This window comes from Chrysemys picta, chromosome 13 (genome assembly GCF_011386835.1).
Source record: "Chrysemys picta bellii isolate R12L10 chromosome 13, ASM1138683v2, whole genome shotgun sequence".
Taxonomy (NCBI): Eukaryota; Metazoa; Chordata; order Testudines; family Emydidae; genus Chrysemys; species Chrysemys picta.
In genome coordinates, this window is record NC_088803.1 from 41,057,153 (window position 1) to 41,081,406 (window position 24,254).

Consider the following 24,254-nt stretch of genomic DNA (forward strand, 5'->3'; position numbering starts at 1 on the left):
ACTTGGCTACAGTCACACAGGAGCTCTGTGGGTGAGCAAGGAATTGAACCCCAGTCTTCCAAAATATACCTAAGTGCCCCAACCACCAGACCATTCTTCCTCCTCCCACAACTTAGCTATTGTACCTAGTGATAACTCATTGAAATGTATTACTTGGTATTCTACCAAGAAATAACCCATGGATATGAGGCTAAATCTATCCTTCTAGTAAGTAATACCAGGTAGAAAATATTCTCACAGTTTCAGGTACAAGCCCTAAATCTCAATCTAATTGCTAAAGTAATACTTGTTAAAAACAAAACTAAACAAAAACCAAAAACAAAACGATGTTGCTTTCTTTTAGCTTTTTTGAAAAGTGTTTCGCTTATGCTGTGCTGCACAATGACATGCATTCTATGCCAATCAATGCTTTTCAAAAACCTTAATAGGCTATTTTTGCTACTAAGATAAATAAAGGATAATATGATGCAGAACAGTTTTTAATTTATCATACTGAGCCTGAGCCCCAGGATAAAATGAATCTAAATGGATTCATTTGGAAACCCACAATTAAGAGGCCTGGTCTACACTAGGCGTTTATGTCGAAGTTAGCGCCGTTAAATCGAATTAACCCTGCACCCGTCCACACTGCGATGCTATTTAGTTCGACATAGAGGTCTCTTTAATTCGACTTCTGTACTCCTCCCCGACGAGGGGAGTAGCGCTAAATTCGACATGGCCATGTCGAATTAGGCTAGGTGTGGATGGAAATCGACGCTAATAGCTCCGGGAGCTATCCCACAGTGCACCACTCTGTTGACGCTCTGGACAGCAGTGCGAGCTCGGATGCTCTGACCAGCCACACAGGAAAAGCCCCGGGAAAATTTGAATTTGAATTCCTTTTCCTGTCTGGCCAGTTTGAATCTCATTTCCTGTCTGGACATCGTGGCGAGCACAGCAGCACTGGCAACGATGCAGAGCTCTCCAGCAGTGATGGCCGTGCAGTCTGGGAATAGAAAGAGAGCCCCAGCATGGACTGATCGTGAAGTCTTGGATCTCATCGCTGTGTGGGGCGATGAGTCCGTGCTTTCCGAGCTGCGATCCAAAAGAAGGAATGCAAAGATCTACGAGAAGATCTCTAAAGACATGGCAGAGAGAGGATACAGCCGGGATGCAACGCAGTGCCGCGTGAAAATCAAGGAGCTGAGACAAGGCTACCAGAAGACCAAAGAGGCAAACGGACGCTCCGGATCCCATCCCCAGACATCCCGTTTCTACGAGGCACTGCATTCCATCCTCGGTGCTGCCGCCACCACTACCCCACCAGTGACCGTGGACTCTGAGGATGGGATACTGTCCACGGCCGGTTCCTCAGACATGTTAGGGGACGGGGAAGATGAGGAAGGAGATGAGGAGGGCGAGGCAGTTGGCAGCTCTCACAACGCTGATTTCCCCGACAGCCAGGATCTCTTCATCACCCTTACAGAGATCCCCTACGAAGCGTCCCCAGCCATTACCCCGGACACAGAATCTGGTGAAGGATCAGCCAGTAAGTGTTGTAAACATCTAAACATTTATTTTTAACAAAACAGGAATATTAACAATTAAAAGAATGGGTTGTTCATGATTAGTGTGCCCTAGGCGCTTAACGGTTTAGTAAGGGGCAGTGCAAGTTTTGAAAAGAAATCTAGCAATGTCCGGTTTTCAGTGATTGTCCTGCACAAGCCGCTCTACTGTGTATTCCCTGCTACTGCAGCTACAGTAAAATGCGGTCTATATGTGCGGGGATAGAGCAGTAATCCTCCTGGGACATCTCGATGAAGCTCTCCTGGAGGTAACTTGAAAGCCGTTGCATGAGGTTCTTGGGGAGAGCGGCCTTATTGGGTCCTCCGAAGTACGACACGTTGCCGCGCCACGAGATTATCAGGTACTCGGGGATCATTGCTCTGCACAGCAGGGCGGCATACGGCCCTGGTCTTTGGAGGCTTTCCCGGAGCATTCTCTCTTTGTCGCTCTCGGAGATCCTCATCAGGGTGATGTCGGCCATGGTGACCTGCTTTTAATTAGGTAGGGGAATGTTAGTGTTGGGACTGCTTTCCCGTTCCTTTACAGAACTGTCACCGCTGGTTTGCAGCCACGCGGTGGAGGCGGGAGAGGGGCAGCCGAAAGGGATCATTCCCGGGGACAGCCGCGAGGGGGTGGGACAGGGGCAGAGTTCCCGCTTGCCGGATTGCTGGCAGCAGGGACTGACATTGATTTAAATGTGAAATGAGGCCAGTGGTAATATAAAAGTTTTAAACTGCCACAAGTGTACGGCTTACCATGTCTGCCTGCAACAGAAATTCCGTTGTGCTGCCTCGCTTCTCAAATGTGCTGTTCAAGACCCCAGGCACAGAATGCGAAGGCCGAGAATTCGACCTTGTGCTGAGTGCGCATGTGAAAGGTGCTGTGCATGGTCTTGTTCACAGAGAAAGACTATGTTCTTTGTTCACAACTACATTTATCTTTCAGAGGAATTCACTCCCTTTTTCCCATTTCCACAGCCCCGTCTGCGACTGTCTCACAACCTAGCCTGGAATCACACTCCCAGAGGCTAGCGCGGATTAGGCGTAGGAAGAAGAGGACACGGGAGGACATGTTCTCTGAGCTTATGGCCTCTTCCCAAGCCCAGGCAGCACAGCAGACCCAGTGGCGGGAGAACTTGACCCGAATGCACCAAGCCAACATGGATCGGGAGGAGAGGTGGCGGCAGGAAGACCAGCAGGCGACTCAAACGCTGCTTGGACTACTGAGGGAGCAAACGGACACGCTCCGGCGCCTTGTGGATGTTCTGCAGGAACGGAGGCAGGAGGACAGAGCCCCGCTGCAGTCCATCTCTAACCGCCCTCCCCCGCCACCAAGTCCCATACCCACCTCACCCAAAGTGCAAAGAAGGAGAGGCGGCAGAGTCCCTGCTAACTCTCACTCCACCCCTGCAGAGAGCTCTAGTAGCAGAAGGCTCTCATTTCCCAAAATTTGAAAAGTTCTTTCCTTCCCGCCTGACACAAGCCCACGTCCAAGTTTCACCTCCCAATGCCATGTGTAGTTGATAATAAAAAATTCGTTTCTGTTAACTACTGTTTCAATCATGTTCTTTTGGAGGAGGAGGGGAAAGGGGGTTGGAAATTGGACAGGACAGTCTCCTTTGGCAGGGTACATAGTCGGGGGCAGGCACAGCAGCAGGGCACATACACAGTGCAGTGATGCAGTGACTAGTTGCCCCGGTTAGTCTGGGAGGTTGTTTTGATGTAATGTTGGGGGGGGTGGGTTGCTCTGTGACTTTGTGGCGGGGGAGGGCAGTTACAGATCTTAAGCGCCGGTCCTTAGACAGGATCACAGAGCCACACAGCATGGGATCTGTAACCGTCCTCCCCCTGCCACAAAGTCAAATAGACCTCCCATACACACAGTCCCGATCAGGAGGGTTGACAGGCTCCGTTGAAACAAGCATCCCACCGCAGCGGAGCCTGTCAATCCTTGAGTTTAGAAGCTGCATTCGCATCACAACACTAGACCCGCCCCGCACCACAGTCTGCGTCCCAGTTTTAAAAAATTCCCGCTAAAACAGTATTAAAGAAAACGGTGTGCTTTAACAAAGTAGAACTATTTTTATTTCGACACGTGTGTTGGAGGGGGGGTGAAGGGGGTATGTAACTGGATAGGATAGTCAACATTACCTGGGTAAAGAAACGGGGGCAGGTTTAGCTTCTCAGTACACAAACTATAAAATCACAGGTTACCCTGCTCACTCAGGAACTTTGCTTTCAAAGCCTCCCGGATGCACAGCGCTTCCCGCTGGTCTCTTCTAATCGCCCGGCTGTCTGGCTGTGAGTAATCACCAGCCAGGCTATTTTCGTCAACCTCCCACCCCGCCATAAAGGTCTCCCCCTTGCTCTCACAGAGATTGTGGAGCACACAGCAAGCTGCTATAACAATGGGGATATTGGTTTCGCTGAGATCACAGCGAGTCAGTAAGCTTCTCCATCTCCCCTTGAGACGGCCAAAAGCACACTCCACCACCATTCTGCACTTGCTCAGCCGGTAGTTGAAGAGTTCTTTTTCAGTGTCCAGGGCGCCAGTATAGGGCTTCATGAGCCAGGGCATTAGCGGGTAGGCTGGGTCCCCGAGGATGACTATAGGCATCTCCACATCCCCAACAGTTATTTTGTGGTCCGGGAAGTAAATACCTTGTTGCAGCCGTCTAAACAGACCAGAGTTCCTGAAAACACGAGCGTCATGAACCTTGCCCGGCCATCCCACGTAGATGTTGGTAAAACGTCCCCTGTGGTCCACCAGTGCTTGCAGCACCATGGAAAAGTATCCCTTTCGGTTAATGTACTGGGTGGCCTGGTGGTCCGGTGCCAGGATAGGGATGTGAGTTCCATCTATGGCCCCACCGCAGTTTGGGAATCCCATCGCTGCGAAGCCATCTATGATCGCCTCCACGTTTCCCAGGGTCACTACCTTTGGCAGCAGTACATCAACGATTGCCTTCGCTACTTGCATCACAACAACCCCCACGGTAGATTTGCCCACCCCAAACTGGTTCGCGACTGACCGGTAGCTGTCTGGCGTTGCAAGCTTCCACAGGGCTATGGCCACTCGCTTCTGTACACTCAGTGCAGCTCGCAACCGGGTGTCACTGCGCTTCAGGGCAGGGGACAGCAACTCACAAAGTTCCAGGAAAGTTCCCTTCCGCATGCGAAAGTTTCGCAGCCACTGGGATTCATCCCAGACCTGCAGCACTATGCGGTCCCACCACTCAGTGCTTGTCTCCCGTGCCCAGAATCGCCGTTCCACGGCATCAACATGACCCATTGCCACTGTGATGTCCTCGGCGCTGGGTCGCCTGCTTTCTGACAGGTCTGTGCTACTCTCAGACTTCAGGACATCACCGCGGTGCCGTAGCCTCCTTGCCTGACTTTTCTGCATCTGCCTCAGGGAAACCTTTATGATAAGCTGCGAGACGTTGAGAGCGGCCACAACTGCAGCGATGGTCGCAGCGGGCTCCATGCTCGGAGTACAGTGGCGTCCGCGCTGTCAATGACTGGAAAAGCGCGCGAACTGTTTTCCCGCCGGCGCTTTCAGGGAGGGAGGGCGGGAGTGATGGACGGATGACGACAGTTTCCCAAAAGCACCCTCGACTCATTTTGTTACCCAGAAGGCATTGCCGGCTACACCCAGAATTCCAATGGGCAGAGGGGACTGCGGGAACTGTGGGATAGCTGACCACAGTGCACCGCTTCGAATGTCGACGCTATCACCGTTAGTGTGGACGCACAAAGTCGAATTACTGTCCTTAGTGTGGACACACACGTTCGACTTTGCAATATCGATTACAAAAATTCGATGCAAGTAAAATCGAACTACTCTCGTAGTGTAGACAAGGCCAGAGAGACCAGTTTTCAGAAAAAAATTATGTTGTTCCTGCATTGGTAAGTTAGCTTTGAACATCCTCCAATTCTGATCACTGGGTTGATCCATCAATAATAGCTACATCACGAAGTGGAAGTCTGGATATCCCATTGCTACCTTCCATACTGAAATTCCATCAGAAAGACTAGAGACAAAAATCTCTGAGCTATTTAAGACATGGTGTCAGCTTTTTATATGCCACCAAAGACTGGAGTAGGAGGGGAGCAGGAACAGAATTGGGATCTGGAGAAACATTCAGCATTTCTGAAATATAGCACCAAAATTACAAGGCTGACTGGACATTCCAGTACTGGCAACATTTGTGTCCCCTCCTCTCCCAAAAGAGTCAGTCTTAAACTTTATGCAAAGTAAAGGTTTCCCTACTAATTTTTTTCCTGAAAAATAAAGCTCCACAAACAGTTATACTAAAGCGTTTGACTCCGGAATCCTTGAAGAGCAGATTTCACCATTCTTTTTGCTGGACGCCCTGTGAATAATACCTCTGTGATATTTCAAGATTTCAGTAGAGTGCATGAGTCATGAATCCTGTAGTAAATAGGCCAGACTTGCAGCTTCAGGTATTTTTAACATCCGAAGCACAAAAGTGAAATATTTAGGATAAGGAAAGAACATGAATTCAACAGTAAAAATAGAAGACCACTTGGTATATAGCACTGGGGTAACCCTGTGGGATAGAGTTAAACAGATCACCATATGTTCTATTCTGAGGAATATGAAAAATGAAGACAAAATATGCTTTATGGAATGAAATTCTTTGCAGTGTGAATAGCACTGATTCAAAGCTGTAGCTAGAATAAATATGATATCTTCTGAGTGGTACTCCAGGACACTGGTGACCTATCATTTTCTCAGTCTGAGTAAAAGAAAACTAGAAGATGACAGGCCTTTCCCAACAGAATGGCTGATATACAGCAAGCTGCTACAGTTCTATCCCTGATTATTAATTGTGCTAATATAAAGTAAACAGACTTGGGAATGCCTCGGGCTAGTTTTGGAATTGGGAAGTCTCATCTTCCCTGTTGCAGCCTAAATGCAGAATGGGACAGTTCATGGCTACAAGAGAGTTTGAGGACTAGTGGTTAGAGTAGGGGATCATGAGTAAGAAATTCCAGGTTCTAGCCTTTCCTCTGCAGTAACACTCTGTGTAAAACCTTGAGTAAATAGCTTAATCTCTCTAGGTGAGATCTTCACCCCCCACTCCAGCCCCTTTATGCTAGGTAAAAGGGCTGGAGTGGTCTAAAAGAGCTCTAAAAGCCATGGATCCAAAGTAGAGGATTCCCTCAGCACAGGAACTGAGAAAGACCGCCACAATGCTGCCTTCAAAGGCCCCCTGGCATGAGGACATTCCATGGGTGGGAGGAGTGTATTGGGGTGAGGCCACAGCACACACTGTTGGGGAAGTTCCCGGTAATGCTTAGGGCACACAAGGCAGCCCTGGGAGGCTGCTGTTATTTTGCCAGGGCCCCCACCAATGTTTCATTTATTCTGGGGGGCTGTAGAGCAGGCCAGAATCAGGAGGGTGCAAAGTGGATTAAAGCCTCATAGGGTCTGTCTGCACTGCAGGTGGGAGCAAACCTCCCTGCTCGAGTTGACAGTCTTGCCCTAGCTGGCTGAAGCATGCTCAAAATAGCAGTGTGGATATTGGAGTTCAGGTGGTAGGTTGGGCTCTCAAGCCCAACAAACTCCATGGGTCTCAAGCCCGGATCTCTGCCAGAGCTGCAATGGCCACACTGATATTTTTAGTGTGCTAGCTGAAGCCCCACTAGCACAAATCTGCCTACCAGGCTCAGAGGCTCACCCGCAGCTGCAGTGTAGACCTACTCACAGGGGCACAGCAGAGAATCTCAGCCAGGGCATTTTTACTTGTACTTTTAGGCTAAGATTTTCAACGGTGCCTAAGGGATTTAAGCACTCAACTCCCATTGAGTTTTGCTAGGATTTGGGTGACTAACTCCCTTAGGCTCTTTTGTAAATCCCACAAGTAGTCAGTTTCATGTCCTTGTTCTTACTAATTATCACAATGCTCTCATGTGTAGGCTTGCAACACTGCAGAGGAATGACCTGAATATATGGGTGGGGGGGTGGAATTTATCTTATTGAAATTTGATTTAAAAGAAGGAAAAACATTCCATTCATATTAGGTTTTGTAAAATCATTGAGTTTTATAAAAAGCCTAATGTTTAAGCCTAAACTAAGTAGACAGTGATCCTTTAAGTCCCCGTCTTCCAGTACATTTTACCATTCTATTCTTTTGGGGAAAGTTGGGTTTCTTATTCTTTCACCTTCTAAAGTCCTTGGTGGGTTATTTCTAGATAACATTTGAATGTGGGGAAAGATGACTGTAGACATTTCCTCAAACTATAGTACGCATTTACACACTGACCCAGAAATTCCTCTTTTGATTTTTATTAAGTCTCTATTCATACTATTTTTCTGGGATCAGTCTCTGTTGAGAAATCTAGTTTAAGCTGCCTAGCAGTCTTAAAGAGAAAGATCTATTAATTTAATCATTTATATGAATCATGTCTAAATGATCTCAGCAGAAAAAATGTGTTAGCCATTTAAATCCCATCATTACATATTATATAATAATTACCACTAATTCTAGTTTGGAGGAGCCACAATACTGCTTTACATACCTAATATATTCAGAACATCCACCTCACCAAACTCAGTCTTTTCACCACTTGATCATGAACATAGTACAGGTTTTCTAATAAATTAAATATGCAAAATGCATACACATTTCCATGCCTAACTGGCATGCACAATTGCCACAATTATTTTTATTTATTTATATTTTAGTCTACAGGCTCTTCAGTTTAGGTACTGTTTCTTGTGTGTGTTCGGAAGTCAACTAGCACACTGGGGATACTCATGCAATCTAAATCATAGTGATTTGTTAAGCATTGACAATGTTCCCAGGGCTGTACATGATACTAAATGGACAGTCCATGCCCAAAAGACCTTACAATTTAAAGGTATGTCTATAGTACAATCTGGGTGGAGCGAGGACGTATAGACATACCTGAGCTAGCTTTAATCTAGTATTAACCGCAGTGAAGCCGCAGCAGCACAGGTTTCAGTGCAAACTGTACAAGCCGCCTAAGCATCTAAGTTCTTACTTGGACAGCTGTTATCTATGCAGCCACACAGAGATGACCCATACCTGCAGACAGTGGGGGAAGGGGAGCCGAATGAGGGCAGCGGCTTCAGCAGATGTTACTGAGAATACTCAGTCCATGTGAACATGCTCAGTACAAGACCAAGCAGCAAATGGGGGGGGAGGGGACATGTGACTCCACGTGCCCTGCCCAGGGGTTGCCTCTGCTGCCATAGCTTTTCTGCTAGATTAAAGCTAGTGTGGGTATGTCTACACGTGCTCTAATCACGTCTCATTGCACTGTAGACATACCCCAAGGCTGTCATTTTGAAAGGAGCCTACGAGAGATACCTAACCCTATTGAATTTCAAACTGCCTTATACTAAAGAAGATTGCACTCACAAATTGCATCATTGTGTGCACAAATGGCTAACGAGGTAAATCTGCATGTGCCTTTGCCTGAGTTGTATGTGCTGTCATGGTAATAGCACATGCATATTAATTGTGTGTTTGCACATACCTAATTTTTTTTTAAAATCTGGCCCATCAAAGAAATCTGGCTAGCAGGTTTGCATCTAAAGTACCTGGTACTGATTTAATTTCTGCCATGCACACTGTGATTAAAGGACACTCTTACATGTAAACTACTTTCAGGGTGCAGTGGATGAATGGTATTCATTGGTGAACAATCCATCTGTGAGATGGATATATCCAGGGGTGGGAGTGATGCCAATTCATATAATGTGATCACAGTAAAGACCAATCATCTTTCTGTACCTGTGATTGTCATGGCGCCATGAAGCAACAACAGTATTCAGTGGGCCATAGATGGGCACAATAAGTTGTTTTTGCAGCCAAAGGGAATGTGATTGTGTTTCTGGTGACCACCGTGAACAGTTTCAGGCAAGTCATAGATCTACCTATTGTAGGGCTAGCAGGTGTGCACCACGTGATTTAAAGATAGTATTAAAAAAAATTATCTCATGGTTTCGGAATGGTTTTTGGGAGATCACTTTTCCAATGTAGCTGATTGTAAATATGAGTGTCTGAGCTGAGGCAGATACTTTATGCTGTGAAGAAGGTAGAACTGTATCCAGGTTAAACTAGGACTGGGGGAAGAGCCTACTTTAATTAGATACTCAGGTTAGACGCTCTTCCTACCTCTTCAACTACCCTTGCTTCAATATATCTGCCTCTGCAGAAATGATGCCTGCTCTTTCCTTTCCCCCAACTCACCAACCAAGTGGAGTTAGAACTTGTTACACTAATAGTGAATTACAGAAGTGTGCAAATTACAATTCCATCTCACTTATACATCCCAGGGATCAAATTCGTCCCCAGCGTAAGCCTACAGAACCCAATGGTGAGACAAATTTGGCCCCAGGTGACTATTTTTTGCATCTAAATCATTACACCACCCTTTCCACAGCTGATGAATCAAACCCCTTGTGCTCTGTTTTGTAACTATAATTAGTATTCATTTTGCAAGCTTAAAGTTCACCCTTGATACAGGACTGAGTCTAATGTTAATCACTGCAGTGTCTTACTGCCTTTGACTCTGATCTGTCAGGTTTGCCTTACTTGTCCCATACCTATTTTTTTGCCCTTACCAGCCAGCTAGCACCTCGACATCACACTATGTCAGAATTAGAAACTTTTGACAGATCTGTAATCATCTAGTTCTCATCATCTCTGTGCATGTTAGTCACTTCATTTCCACATTCTAACAGTTAATATGCCTTAATTTCTCTCACTTTGTGAATATTTAATTCCTCCCTTTTCAACATCATTTTTAGGTTGTGTGAATCATTTTCAAAGCCTTTGCTATTCTCCCTCCACTATCATCTGCATATTTTATGAAATGGCACGGTTGAATCTCAGAGGGCTCTTGATAAAAATGAAACTGGCAGGCTGCTCATTAGTTGTTTACCTGGAGCTGTGTGAATCCCCTAGAAGGGTGGGTTCCCACTTGGGTTTGAATTAGGATATTCTGACACATAAGAATCGAAACCATTCTTGGTTATATCTGATTTTTTGTTCTTCTCCCTGAATTAATAGCTCTTCTTGCTACCTTGCATTCTTTTGACCAATCTAAGTAGTACTGTACAGAGTACCTTGGCATCTGAAACAATCTGATTGTTAAAGGTGAGAGATACAAGCCACAGCAAATTAGTAACTCTAATAAGGGGGAGGGGGGGATCTTCCAATAGACAATGCACAAAGGGCAACAGAATCACTAGGCTGTGATCTTTTCAAGTTTTGGGAGTCATAGCAAACTATGGCCCCAATCCAGCAAAGTACTTGAGCACATGCATAACTGTAAACATGCAAGTTGTTCCATTGAACTCAGTGGAACTACTCCAGAGCTTAAAGATAAGCTACTTTGATGGATAAGGGTCTAACATATTTTCAGAGCCCATGTTTGGTCTAGTTATCTAAGTTCAGCATCTTGCACAAAGCTTTTTGTAAAAAAATAAAACAAACAAACAAACAAAAACACACAATCACAAGGAAAGGACAGTTTTCATCAAGTAATTACATTATCGTCTTTAAGGAAAACATATCAGTCATGGATTTCCACCTGTTAATGGTACAACTATGTATCCTGCAGGAAACCAGTAACCTTAAGTGGGAGACAGATCGTTTTATTTAGCATCTGTCACCAGTAAACTTCCTAACCCTCATGAGTTCATGAAATTTAAGTTATTTAAAATGGCTCATTCATTGCCTTGTCTCTGTAATCAGATATGGCAAAGAGGCAATTCTCATAAGTGAGTCTCTGCCTTTTACATCCTTTTTTTCATAAAAGTTTGTCTTGATGGAAAGATACTTTATGCTACTTGACTTCACAGAATTGGCAAGTTAGAGCTGAATGACCAAATCCCTCAAGTATCCTGTGAATGTCCACACAATGATATCCATATGGATGTGTAGTGTGCAGAATCTGACCTGTAAAATTAGCTAGTTTTATATTTTTTAGCTTTTATTTTTAATTCTTTTGAAAAGAAAACCATGGGCTTTTCCTCATGAAGTGTTCTTGCAAAAAGGCGAGTTGCAAGTTGAACTTATTTTAGAATCAACATGCCAGAAAATGATGGAGTCACATTTAGTTATAATTTTTTTTCTTAATTGTTATGTATAGTTTGTTAAAAATATACCATGACACGTAAGGCCCATCATTATTGTTAGTCATGTACATCTGGGGTGAGTTGTCATCAGTCTCATGTCTAATGCATCTGGTCATAATTTACACAACAAAGAACATATGGTGCCTTACAATTGAAATAACCAGCTGATTCCTGGTCTTGTGTTATTTGGTCTATGACTGCAAGGAACTCTCATACAGTCTAACATTTTAAACTTTTTTTTGTATTACCCAATTTTCTTTGCTTCTTTATATATCCATTTTTATGCCTGCTTACTACATGTGTTATGGCCAGGAAGTCACTCTGTGAAACGGAGCCCTTTTTACAGAACATACCTGTTCCATATGTGGATTTGAATCTATCTGCTGACTTTCGTGGTGAAAGCAATTTTTTAAACTACTTTTGATATCCCAGAGCCAGTGCCATCTATGGGTTTTATTCTATCTAGGGTACTTATCAGGCATCACTATAATATCTGGGTACTTACCTGTCATTAACAACATTGTCTGCTAAATTCTAATTACAAAATATTTATTACTGGTGATGATGTTAGAGGCAGAATGAAGGAAGTTTGATTCCAAAGAGGTTATTGTGTTTACCATAAAATCTTGGAAATAAGCAATGGAATAGATCTTGTTGATTATCTATCCCATTCTTGACCAGAACAGTATTTTCCCTATTGTATATTTTTCCATAGTTGCTTTGCACGTTGTTGTAAAACACCATGCAGTTCTTCATGCTAATTCTGTAATAACCTATGTCACCATTCTCCGCTAGCGTCTTTTTCTTTTTTTAGCCTCCACAGATTTCCACTGAGGTTGTTTGATTTTTACATTGACATCATGCTCTCATTTTCCATAGGCTGGATTTTAAAGTCTGCATTATCTCTGCTTACATTAATGTTAGCATGAATTTGTTGGGCTGCTGCTGCTAACTACGCAAGTAAATAGGGAATTGGTGTCACTACAAACAATGTTAAGAAAAATACTAACTGGGAATGTTGTTCAGACTTTGGTCCTATTGCATTTCTTTTTTCCAAAACACCCCAAAGGAGAAATTAGAGATCTACTGTTTAGCTTACTGAGACTGTAAGCTCTTTGGGCCAGGGACTATCTTTTTGTTTGGTGTTTGTATAGTGCCTGGAACAAAGTAGTCCTGGTCCACAACCAAGGTTTTTAGGTGCTACCAGAATTAAAAACCAACAACACTGTGTCAAAAAAAATGTCAACAGTACTTCTGTGTGTTTGGCAACACAGATGATTATTTTCAGGATATACGATGAACATTCATAAGGAACCAAGGAGGTTATTAATAATGGGTTAACTTCTGATGTCAGATAAAACTCCCATTAAGCTAAAACCTGAGCGGTGCTGAAATTCTTACTGATGTATCATCCTCAGCATTGGCAACTCACATAATTTTATCATGAGTCTTGTCGTATTTGGTGTATTTTTAAAGCCCCAGCACCACGATTCATGGGAATACATGAGAATCTCAATTTTCATTTTTAAAAATGAAGTTTCTAGCCCTCATGGTTTCAGGAAAAAAAGTTTAAAAAGAGGACATGAGTATATCATAAAGATCCAAAACCTAGAAGGCAAATATAAAGGACCCCAAATTGATTAATTGTTAAAATCTCATGATTTTAAAGCCATTCTCATGATTTTGGGGGGCTGGCTCATGTTTTTTGAATGCTTGTGGTTGGCAATGCTGCATCTTGATGATCTGGCATATGTACCTCAAACATGTCATTTTTAATCAGGGCTATACCTGTAAAACTCTATGTATTGAAGATATTTTTTGCCTTCAAAGATTCATGTGAAATTGACCAAGACATAGGCAAATGGAGCTTCCACTACAGTATATTGTACCATGCCAAGGTACTGCAGGGAGTTAAAAATAGGGAAGGTTATAATGATGATACAATTTGTGTGGTAACACTGACCCACAACAGGTTGCATTTTAGGTGAAGTGATATTTTTAACACTGAATTTCCAAGAGTTATTTTCCATGAGTTTAAGTTAGATTTTTAACATTTAGCGCTTTCTGTATTTCACAAATCTCTGTATACTTTACAAAATATGGGTGGGATTTTCAAAAGCACCTAAGTGACTTAGAAACACAAGTCCCATTGATTGAAAGCATGTAAGTGACTTAGGAACACAAGTCCTATTCACTGTCAGTGGCACTTGTCTTCCTAAAACACTTAAGGACTTCTGAAAATTCCATCCTTAATGTATCATGTAATTATTTGAAAGCAATTATCTCACTGCTACAATTTACTATTCTCAATATTACATGCAAAAAAGAATGACAAATCTCTTGTTAATTTCCACTGTGAATTAAATTCAACCTTGCAGTACTCACTAGAATGAGTGCCTTACAAATAATGACCAGTAGTGTGTTTCCCTTTTGTAACATGTTAGAAAGAGCCTGTAAGAGGGCATGATTTGTTAAGTGTTTTATGTTTGATGAACATTGTTGTCAAATCTTTTACTACCACATTTTGGTAAAATAATGGACTTCATATGTAAATAGAAATGTAGGGCTTGGCTACTCTTGCAGATGTAGAGCACTGGGAGTTAAAACTACCTTCGGAGATCGCAGCATGGAAAATGCTGCTGTGTATTTACAAAGTCAGCTGCAAGCGCACTGGTGTGGCCACATTAGCAGCTCTTGTAATGCCACAGAGAGCAGTGCATTGTGGTAGCTATCCCAGTGTGCAAGTGGCTGCAGCGTGCTTTTCAAATGGGGGCGGGGGGGAATGGAGTGTGACAGGGAGTGTGTTGTGGGGGGAGAGAGTGTGTCAGCATGCGGTCATGTAAGTTCAGACAGCAGCAGACTCCCCCTCTCCCCGCCTCTCTCTCTCACAAACATTCACAACAGCGGCATTCCACAATAATGGCTTGCTTTGTCCCGGAGCAGATAAGCATGCCGGCTGTCAGAAACGGAGCTTTGAAAGGGGATATCCGCATGCCTGCAGCCGAGTTCAAAACAATGACAAGAGTGGCCACTTGACTTCAGGGGATTATGGGATGTTTCTGGAGACCAATCACAGCGCAGTAATGCGACACGTCATCCACACTGATGCCCGGGCATTTCAGCCAGGGCGCAGCAAGCTTTATGCTTCTCGTGGAAGTGGATTACCAGGAGCGCTCCGGCTGCAGCTAAGTGCCTTGCCAGTGTGGACACATCAGGCGTTAGGGCGCCCGAGGCTGCTTTAATGCGCTCTAACTTGCAAGTGTAGCCAAGCCCCTAGTCAGAGTTCAGTCACTATTTGGGCCCTGCATCCACTCTTGCCCTGAGAGGAAGAAATCTGTATCAACCTTATACCTGGTGCAGATTACTTCTCCCTCTGCGTTAGCACAGCTGGGCTGCCCACAGCACCGTAGGGTAGAGTCAAGGCTCTAGCCACTCCACGTCCACATACTTGGGAGGGGAAATAATGGCTCCCAGGTGACAGCTCTTCCCCTGTGTTGTGATCTGCCCTAGGGGTAGCACACATAGGGAAGTGAGGGATCCAAAGGTGCCTCCTAACTCTCTTGGCTGAGACGTAACACCAGTTAAAACTGTGGCCACATCAAGTAGACAAGTGCTAACGCCGCAGAACAGGATGTGGGGGCTACAAATCAAAACACCTGGAAGATGGGTGTGCAGCAGTTTAGATTTTATATGAAGCTAGATCTAGAGATTGGAAAAGAAGTGTGGAAAATCCAAGTCCTTCATGAAGTGAGTTCAGGTGTAAGCAGCTAAGGGAAGCTGACTTGTCTTAGGAAGTATGTTCTATTAGTGGAAGACATTGTTTTCTATTGACATAAATGGACCCTATTGACATAAACAAACACATGCAAAACTGGAACTGCTTTCAGGCTTGATCTGTAGCTAAGGGGAGGGTTTGAAGATTTATGCAGAATCTCTAGGGAGTATAATTTTTGCAGCTGGAAAAACTCCAGCGTAGAGACTACACAAGGCTTTGGTTTTTATGTTTTCTTTTGAACGTCTGGGTGAGAGAAGGTTTAGGAAATAGGGACCATGCCCATTGAGTACCCAAAACTGACTGAAGAATGGTTGTAGGAAGTGCATTTAGAGAGAGGTTCAGAATGTTGTCCCCATTTAATCAGGAGTGGGAGGAGGTACCAGATGATGCAAGACAGCTTTAGATGGATGAATACTGGTAAAAGCCCTTAAGGGTGAACCAGTGCTAGCGATATTGATATGGGGTAGATGGTAGTGCTGGTTTGATGGTATCAGATTGAGCTGGGGAGAAGGGACTTCAGGAGGCATGTGAGGAGTGATGGCTGGAAAACCAGGGTGTTTGACCCGGGACAATCAGCCAGTTACATCGCAAGCTGCACCTAAGTGATTTTATAACGTATATATCACAGTTAGGCGCTAACCAGATAATTTCCTCCATCTATTTCCTCTATTTTAAATACAAGTGCTTTCCAGTTTGGCTTGGTGCAAAATACAGAGATGTGGGTTGTACTTCCCCTTCCTCCCTCCCGCCAACGCGTTAAACAGACCAGAGACCTGACATTTTATGTTGTTTGTTTGAAAAGATAAACTTAATCATGAGTGAAATGTTAGGAAGTGACAGCGCTGGCCACAGTAAGGTCACTTCTTGTTTCAGCCAAGTACAATACAGCTTTCCCCTTAATTGCATTGCCAGTCCCTGCCGCAGGAGGACCCAGGCATTTGCAAATGGGGAACTGAATCTGTCTTTGTGATAATTAAACCATGGACCTCTGTAAAGACTGCCAAATCTGCCATATGGTAGTTTTATGACCTAGACTGCTGTTATCTCTAGAGAAAGCTAACATCCTAATCTCATTTTAGTTATCTGTGATCAGAACCCATATTTCTAGAGGGCAAAATGCAGGAGCTCTGCCTGTCACACAGTATTCTAAAGCAATGAAATATTTATTATTCACTGACTGGCATTAATAAAACCGTGGAGAAGTCATTATTGATACTCTTGAATTCAAATAGAAACTGAGGTGCTTAACCCAGGTAACCTATAGGTTACCTGAGCATACTGTGACAACTCACCATGAAGAAATCCTCAGCCTTGTCTCAGAATAGATGAGCACATTGACTAGTAATTAAAAACGTTTCGTACAGGAAGGTTGTGAAAAGGGCATTGTATGTTTCCATCGCATTCTTTTTAAGCACAAACACTAGACACTGGTGCTGCTGGAAGTCTAATATCTAGCACACTTGCAGTGCTTCAGAAACATGAACTAATTAATCCTCTCACACCACCTATGAGTTAGGTATTTTAAAGAATAGGAAACTGAGGCAAAAAAAAAATTACATGACTCACCCAAGACCACAGACAGAGTCAGCAACAGAAGTGTTAGAAACCAACAGTTCTTAGCTACTAATGCCCCTCTCATGCTAGTTTAGTATCGTCATTTGGTTAATTCAGCCCCAATATTTTTCTTTTAAACTAAGATCTGTCTGTCGTAGCATTTATTTGTACAATGGTGATACATCACTGGGGTTCAGAACTCCTAGTCTTCATGCACGCTAAGATATGAATACAAGGATGTTAAACCAATTGTGGTCACCTTGTGATGTACTATTGGGGTTGAATAATTTCCTAACCAAGAGAGACTGCCTGCTGGATGCATCTGTTCCTTTCAGTAAGGTTACATCAGTAACACTCTTCAAAAGTGCATTGAAAGCAGAAGAAACAGGTGGCACATTTTTCCTCTCACTTGTAGCAGACAAGTATATTCTTTGAGGGGCTTTGAAAGAGCCTTAAATAACGATGTATCTTTGGTACTCACAGTTGCTATTTTAAGACAGGGATGGTTTGCTTTTGTGGGGTGAGGAGGCAGAAGAGCAAACAGCTAGCCAAGTTGACACTTACTATAAGTTCTCCAGACCAATGACCTTCACCACATTTATCTGGTACATAGCCACTGTTATCGAGAAATTACATAGGTCTATTTTTACAGAAATATTCTGGTTATATGAACTAGATAATGCAGCCTGCTATAAATCACCCCCATTGTCCCTTGATATTTTGAAAACTGATGAGACTGCTGATTCTTGCTTCTTACTTTGTATGCAAATGATGAATTATAGATGGGAAATAGGAAAAAAGAAGGTTTTACTCATTTGCTGGATTGAAACAGACTGGATTAGTGAGAGAGCACTAGTACCCTTGGACTATTTATTGTGACATTGCTGAGAAAAATTCAAACCCAAAAGCCTTCAAATCACTGGGGACATTGTTAGCCTTCTGCAGGAATTATTAAAACGTACAGAAGTGTATGAGCATCACTTTATAATAATTAATCAGGGGCTGTTGATTAATAAAGCTCATTTTTTAGTCCCGATGATTCAGGGTATTATCCAAAGGACAGTGTCCTTGTCATATTGATTAAGAAACCAGACTTTGCAGTGGAAGAAAGTACAAGAACAGTCGCGCTTCTTCTTCTTCCCCCCCTTCTTATAAAATAAATATTGAATGAGAATATTAACTCGTTAACCTTGACAACAATTTGTAATTTTCATAAGGGGAAAACTCGCATATTCAGCAAATAAATCGCTGCAGGGATTTCAGAGAAACAAATTGGAGAGAATGAAGAATGCTACCATATGAATTCTGTCATTTTTATGGGCTTCAATGATAAATTTGTTTGTTTAGGTCCCTCAATTAAGGCCACAAATACTCTAAAGCATCACAATTGAGTTAACTGGTGGAGCTAGTACAGTCAACTCCAGGTGACAATCTAAGGTCATTCAGGAAGTTTTCTTCCTCCATTCAGTTCTAGTTAGAACCAAAGCAAACATTTAAACTCAACTGCAGTGTGCAACTTAAGTAAGGTATATTAATCTGTTCAAAACTCGCGTTAGAAGATAACCCTTTTTATTGAGTATTGCATTAGAAAATCTTTATGGAGAATTAACAGCACCAGTGATTGCTTTTACAGGGTTATCTAATTATTTTGAACTCAATTTAACCAGGAATGCAGGTAAAATAAATAATCCATGAACTATTTACCCCTGGAGTTAGTGGCAGCATTCTTTTTTTTCTTCTCCCTGTAAAAATTGAAGGGTTTGTAGCTTGAGTTGGATTGCTGCTTTAGTTTATGACTGCATGGGGAGTGTTGTGTCTCCATGTGTTACGTTCCACGTTACAACCCAAAGATTTCATTTTTTCAGATCTTTTTTCTAAGTCCCCAAACAAACAAAGTGGGCAAGCCGGTGCTTAACTTTAAGCATGTGAGTAGTCTCAGTTGAAGTCAATGGGACTACTTATGCTTAAAGTTCAGCATGTGCTTAACTGTTTTGGTAGATGAGGGTCTAATTTCTATATTAATCCAATTGCATGATTTTCTCTGCTCTCTTAAAATTCTTACTGTACAATAGATTTAATATAAATGCATTATGTTTGTCAGGCATGCCACTAGATTTGCATGCTGCTCTTGTCTGCTTAGATACATAATCACCCATAGGAGAATATTAAAGATTTAATATGTTTTTAAAAAAAATAATTTTAAACAGTGGCTTTTTGAAGGATATGAACAAACTGATATCTTGTTGAGAAAGCAAGGGGAAAATTAAATAAAATGTGTTTAATATTTTAAGGTGCAACTGGGAAATGCAAACTGATTGATACAAACAGGACTCAGTCATAGAAATGTGCAGATCATGGAGGAAAAGGCAGGACAACACATGCATTGTGATTTGATGGGGTTTGTCTATTTTAAGTACATGTATGTTCCCAAGACCAGAGTCTCTGAGCACTTTTATCCTCATAGACCAACGGTTCTCAAACTTCATTGTACCGAGACCCCCTTCTGACAATAAAAATTATGACACAACTCAGGACGGGGGACCAAAACCTGAGCCTGCCTGAGCCCTGCCGCCCTTGGGCCAAAGCCAAAGGGCTTCAGCCCTGGGCGGGGGGCCTGTAACCTGAGCCCTGCCACCCAGGGCTGAAAGCTTTGGCTCGAGGCAGAAGGCTCAGGGGGCTTCAGCATCAGGCCCCAGCAAGTTTAACGTCAATCCTGGCAACCCCATTAAAACAGGGTCACGACCCACTTTGGGATCCTGATCCACAGTTTGAGAACCACTGTTATAGACCCTGTGAGGTCAAGATGTGCATTTTACTGAAGGGGAGGCCCAGGGAGGCTACGTGATTTGCCCAAGGCCACACAGGAAATCTGTGGCAGAGCAGGGACTTGAACATTAGATTGTTAAATCCTAAATCTAGTGCCTAACCACTGGACCATTCTTCCTCTCCTAGTCAACTTCATACATTCCAGGTGAATTGCTGGCCCCTTTGAAGTCAATGGAAATTTTGCCATTGACTTCAGTGGACTAGGATTTCACTCTACACATTAGCCAGGTATGCAGTGCTGTTTTAGCTGAAGTTCACAGGCCCAAAGAGCTTTGTGAATCAATCGTATTTGAAAGTTTGGTATGTAATCCTAACCGGAGGTTATTAAAATTAGACAACAGGGAAAGTGCCCAGAGATGCAGTCATTCATTTGTGGTGTGTTACACTGAGAAATGACAATGATGGCTTCTATTAAGCTTTTGTTCCTCCAAGTGCTAATAGCAAGATTTCTTTCCTACAATCCTATTACTGGTGGCACTGGAATATAATCAGGCAGTACCTGCAGGATAAATCAAAGATTAAATTAAGTTGGGATTTGAATCCCCACTAAACACAGAATCAAATTGAGATTACGTTTTTCTGCACCCTTGCCTCAGAATAGCTTTCAAGGGCTTCTCTTGAAAACATAATGTCATTATTTGCTTTGACCACTGGTATGTTAAAGAAAACACAGGGAGAGGAGGAGGTTGAATAGGCAGGCGAGCAACAATATGGAGAGCGGTATGGGGCATGCTAATTGTTATTCATTGACTGGCCTCCTGCCTGCTGCTCCTGAGTCTATTCAAGTCTTAATCTTCGATTCTGACTCTTGACCGATATCTGTCAGCATGTTCTGTCTCCTCCCTTCTGCTGCTACTTTTGTTCAGACTGATATTAAACATTGCTTCTTCCAAGAGACTCTCCACCCACACTACCACCCTGAGAGTACACGTCTCTTGGAGCTATCTGTTCTTTCTCCCTGAATGTTCAGTTGCCAAATGATTTCCCTTTGGAGAGACAACGAGGAGTCCTTGTGGCACCTTAGAGACTAACAAATGTATTTGGGCATAACCCACTTCATCAGATGCATGGAGTGGAAAATACAGTAGGCAGGTATAAATATACAGCACATGAAAAGATGGGAGTTGCCTTACCATCTTTTCATATGCTGTGTATTTATATCTCTCTACTGTATTTTCCATTCCATGCACCTGATGAAGTAGGTTTTAGCCCACAAAAGCTTAGGCCCAAATACATTTGTTAGTCTCTAAGGTGCCACAAGAACTCCTCATTGTTTTTGCTGATACAGACTAACACGGCTACCACTCTGAAACCTTTGGAGAGAGTTCATGCAAGTTTAAGTAGCAAGGAAGAGGACTATATTTTGGTGCATAAGAATGACCACACCGGATCAGCTCTGTAGTCCATCTAGTCCAGAGTCCTTTCTGTGAGAGTGGCCAGCACCAGATGCTTCAGAGGAAGGTGAAAGAAACCCCACCGAAGGCAGATGTGGGATAGTCTGTCCCCCTCCATGCAGGTGTCTTCCTAATCCCTGATAGCAATAGATTGTTTTTAGCCCTGAACATGAAATACGTGCCCCTTCCAATACTCTTTTTATTAGCATTAACTATTTTAACTCTAGATAGTCTTGTTATCCATATAAATGTCCAATTTCCTTTTAAATCTTGCTAAATTGTTAGCCTCAGTGGAATCCTGTGGCAATGGGTTCCACAGTACAGGTCTGTCGCATCTTAGGCGCATTTAACATGCGCGATTTCAGCTTTATGTGGTTGGTAAAACCAAAAAAAAAAAAACCAAAAAAGAGAAAAATAACAATTTAAATACACTTTCTGTAGTGCAGGCGATTCTGCCCGCCATTACTCTCAATGTAATTTTGACTATACGCGATTTTCGCTTTAGGCACTGACTGCAGAACGTAACCCCAGCGTAAGATGAGACAGACCTGTATGAATTGCCTGAAAAAGTACTTGCGCTAAATCTTACAAATAGCTTTAAATCTCACACTCCAGGTTGCAGTCAGGATGTAGTTCAGGATAGATACCGTAGCCCAGCCACACCTTGGAATACAGTGAAACCCGTATGAAGTGACCACCAACAATAGGTTAAGCAAGATCTCCTCCCAGCTGTGATGGAACAGAACCAATGTGTTGGAAGATTCCTTCACATTGGGCAGGATCTTAAGACAAGAGTTTATCTAATAGGGATAGTCTCTTGCTCAGTTTTCACTTTATCTAACATCATGACTTACAGAATGTGCAAGAGGTTAGCACATGAAAAGGAGACTAGAAAGTGTAAAGGTACATCTCAAAGTAGCATTCTCATCAGGGGTACACAGTGCATATCTGAAATAATTTTGGCTTTGTAGGAGTACATATTGTAATTTCTCACAAGTGATTTGTACTATTCTCTAGGAAACGGAAACAAAATGTTTTTAGAATCTAGAGCTTTGTCTTCAGCCTAGCAATATGTTCACTGATATATACAATACTATAGCACTTTTCTCATAGAGGAGGGTAATTCTGTTCCTGCCAAACATTGGTATCCACAATTTTACATGCACTATCATCTGTGAGCAGATATAAAAGAATTTCTGCCCTAGATGTTCAGAAGGATCTCTGCATACTTTCCACTCTCTGAGATGACATGCACAATTGTGGGAAGTGAGACCAACCCATCTGATGAGTCATTTATATGCACAGTTACCAGGGTTGCTCCCACAAGCACAATAATTACACACGCAGAATTAGGTCTGAAATTTCGCATTCATTTTTCTGAAAATTTAAACCCTGATGTCCTAATACTTAATAAGAATCCACCTTGCAATTTGTCACAGGGTGACACTGGCCCTTTATGAGGGAGAAGGAACAGTGACCTGTGCCTCCTAAGTGGGATAAAAAGAGGGTACCGAGGCGCTAGAGGTGAGAGAGAACTGGTGAGACAGAGCTGCTGGGAGTCAGACAGGAAGAAGGCAGATGAGAGCTGCCTGACCATGGGAAATCTGCAGGTCAGAGCTGTCAGAGCTAGGAGACTACAGGGTGGTTCCTGGGGAAAGGCTGAAGGCAGGAGAACAGTGAACGGTTTACTGGCTGACTTCCCCAAGCCAGATAGCCAGAGCTGGAGAGGGCTGAAGGTCAGAGGAAGGTGCCAGACCAGGGGTGGGCAAACTTTTTGGCCCGAAGGCCATGTCTGGGTATGGAAATTGTATGGCGGGCCATGAATGCTCACGAAATTGGGGGCTGGGGTGTGGGAAGGGTCAGGGCTCTGGCTGGGGCCAGAAATGAGGAGTTCTGGGTGCGCTAAGGGGCTCTGGGCTGGGATGGGGGGGGGAAGGTGAGGCTGCAGGCTCTAGGGTGGGGCTGAGGATGAGGGGTTGGGGGTGCAGGAGGATGCGCCAGGCTGGGACCGAGGGGTTTGGAGGGCAGGAGGGTGTCAGGGGTGCAGGCTCCAGGTGGCGCTTACCTCAAGCAGCTCCTGGAAGCAGCAGCATGTCCCACCTCTGGCTCCTACGTGGAAGCGCGGCCAGGCAGCTCTGCGTGCTGCCCTGTCTGCAGGCGCCACCCCTGCAGCTCGAATTGGCCATGGTTCCCAGCCAATGGGAGCTGCGGAGGCAGTGCTTGGGGGCGGGGGCAGCGTGCGGAGCCCCCTGGCTGCCCCTACACATAGGAGCTGGAGGGGGGACATGCCACTGCTTCCAGGAGCCACAGCACACACAGAGTGGGGCAAACCCCTGACCCCGCTCCCTGGGTGGAACGTCAGAGCGGGGCAAGCCCTGGAGCCTGCTCCCTGGCAGGAGTTTGAGGGACGGATTAAAACCTCTGGAGGGCGGATCGCACTGTTGATTCATATTTAGCTTGTGGTCCACTATAACCCCTAGATCCCTTTCTGCCGTACTCCTTCCTAGACAGTCTCTTCCCATTCTGTATGTGTGAAACTGATTGTTCCTTCCTAAGTGGAGCACTTTGCATTTGTCTTTGTTAAACTTCATCCTGTTTACCTCAGACCATTTCTCCAATTTGTCCAGATTATTTTGAATTATGACCCTATCCTCCAAAGCAGTTGCAATCCCTCCCAGTTTGGTATCGTCTGCAAACTTAATAAGCATACTTTCTATGCCAATATCTAAGTTGTTGATGAAAATATTGAACAGAGCCGGTCCCAAAACAGACTGCTGCGGAACCCCACTTGTTATACCTTTCCAGCAGGATTGGGAACCATTAATAACTACTCTCTGAGTACGGTTATCCAGCCAGTTATGAACCCACCTTATAGTAGACTCATCTAAGTTGTATTTGCCTAGTTTATCGATAAGAATATCATGCAAGACAGTATCAAATGCCTTACTAAAGTCTAGGTATACCACATCCACCGCTTCTCCCTTATCCACAAGACTCGTTATCCTATCAAAGAAAGCTAT

At 43.7% G+C, this 24,254-nt stretch overlaps 1 protein-coding gene across 1 annotated transcript; it reads left to right on the plus strand.

The window, feature by feature from the left end:
- The first annotated feature begins 553 nt into the window (after positions 1–553).
- Positions 554–3,092, plus strand: LOC135975351 (uncharacterized). The gene is made up of 2 exons (XM_065566015.1): positions 554–1,528; positions 2,523–3,092. The coding sequence occupies exons 1-2, from the start codon at positions 952–954 to the stop codon at positions 2,996–2,998; spliced, it is 1,053 nt and encodes a 350-aa protein (XP_065422087.1). The 5' UTR covers positions 554–951; the 3' UTR covers positions 2,999–3,092.
- Positions 3,093–24,254: the final 21,162 nt, after the last annotated feature.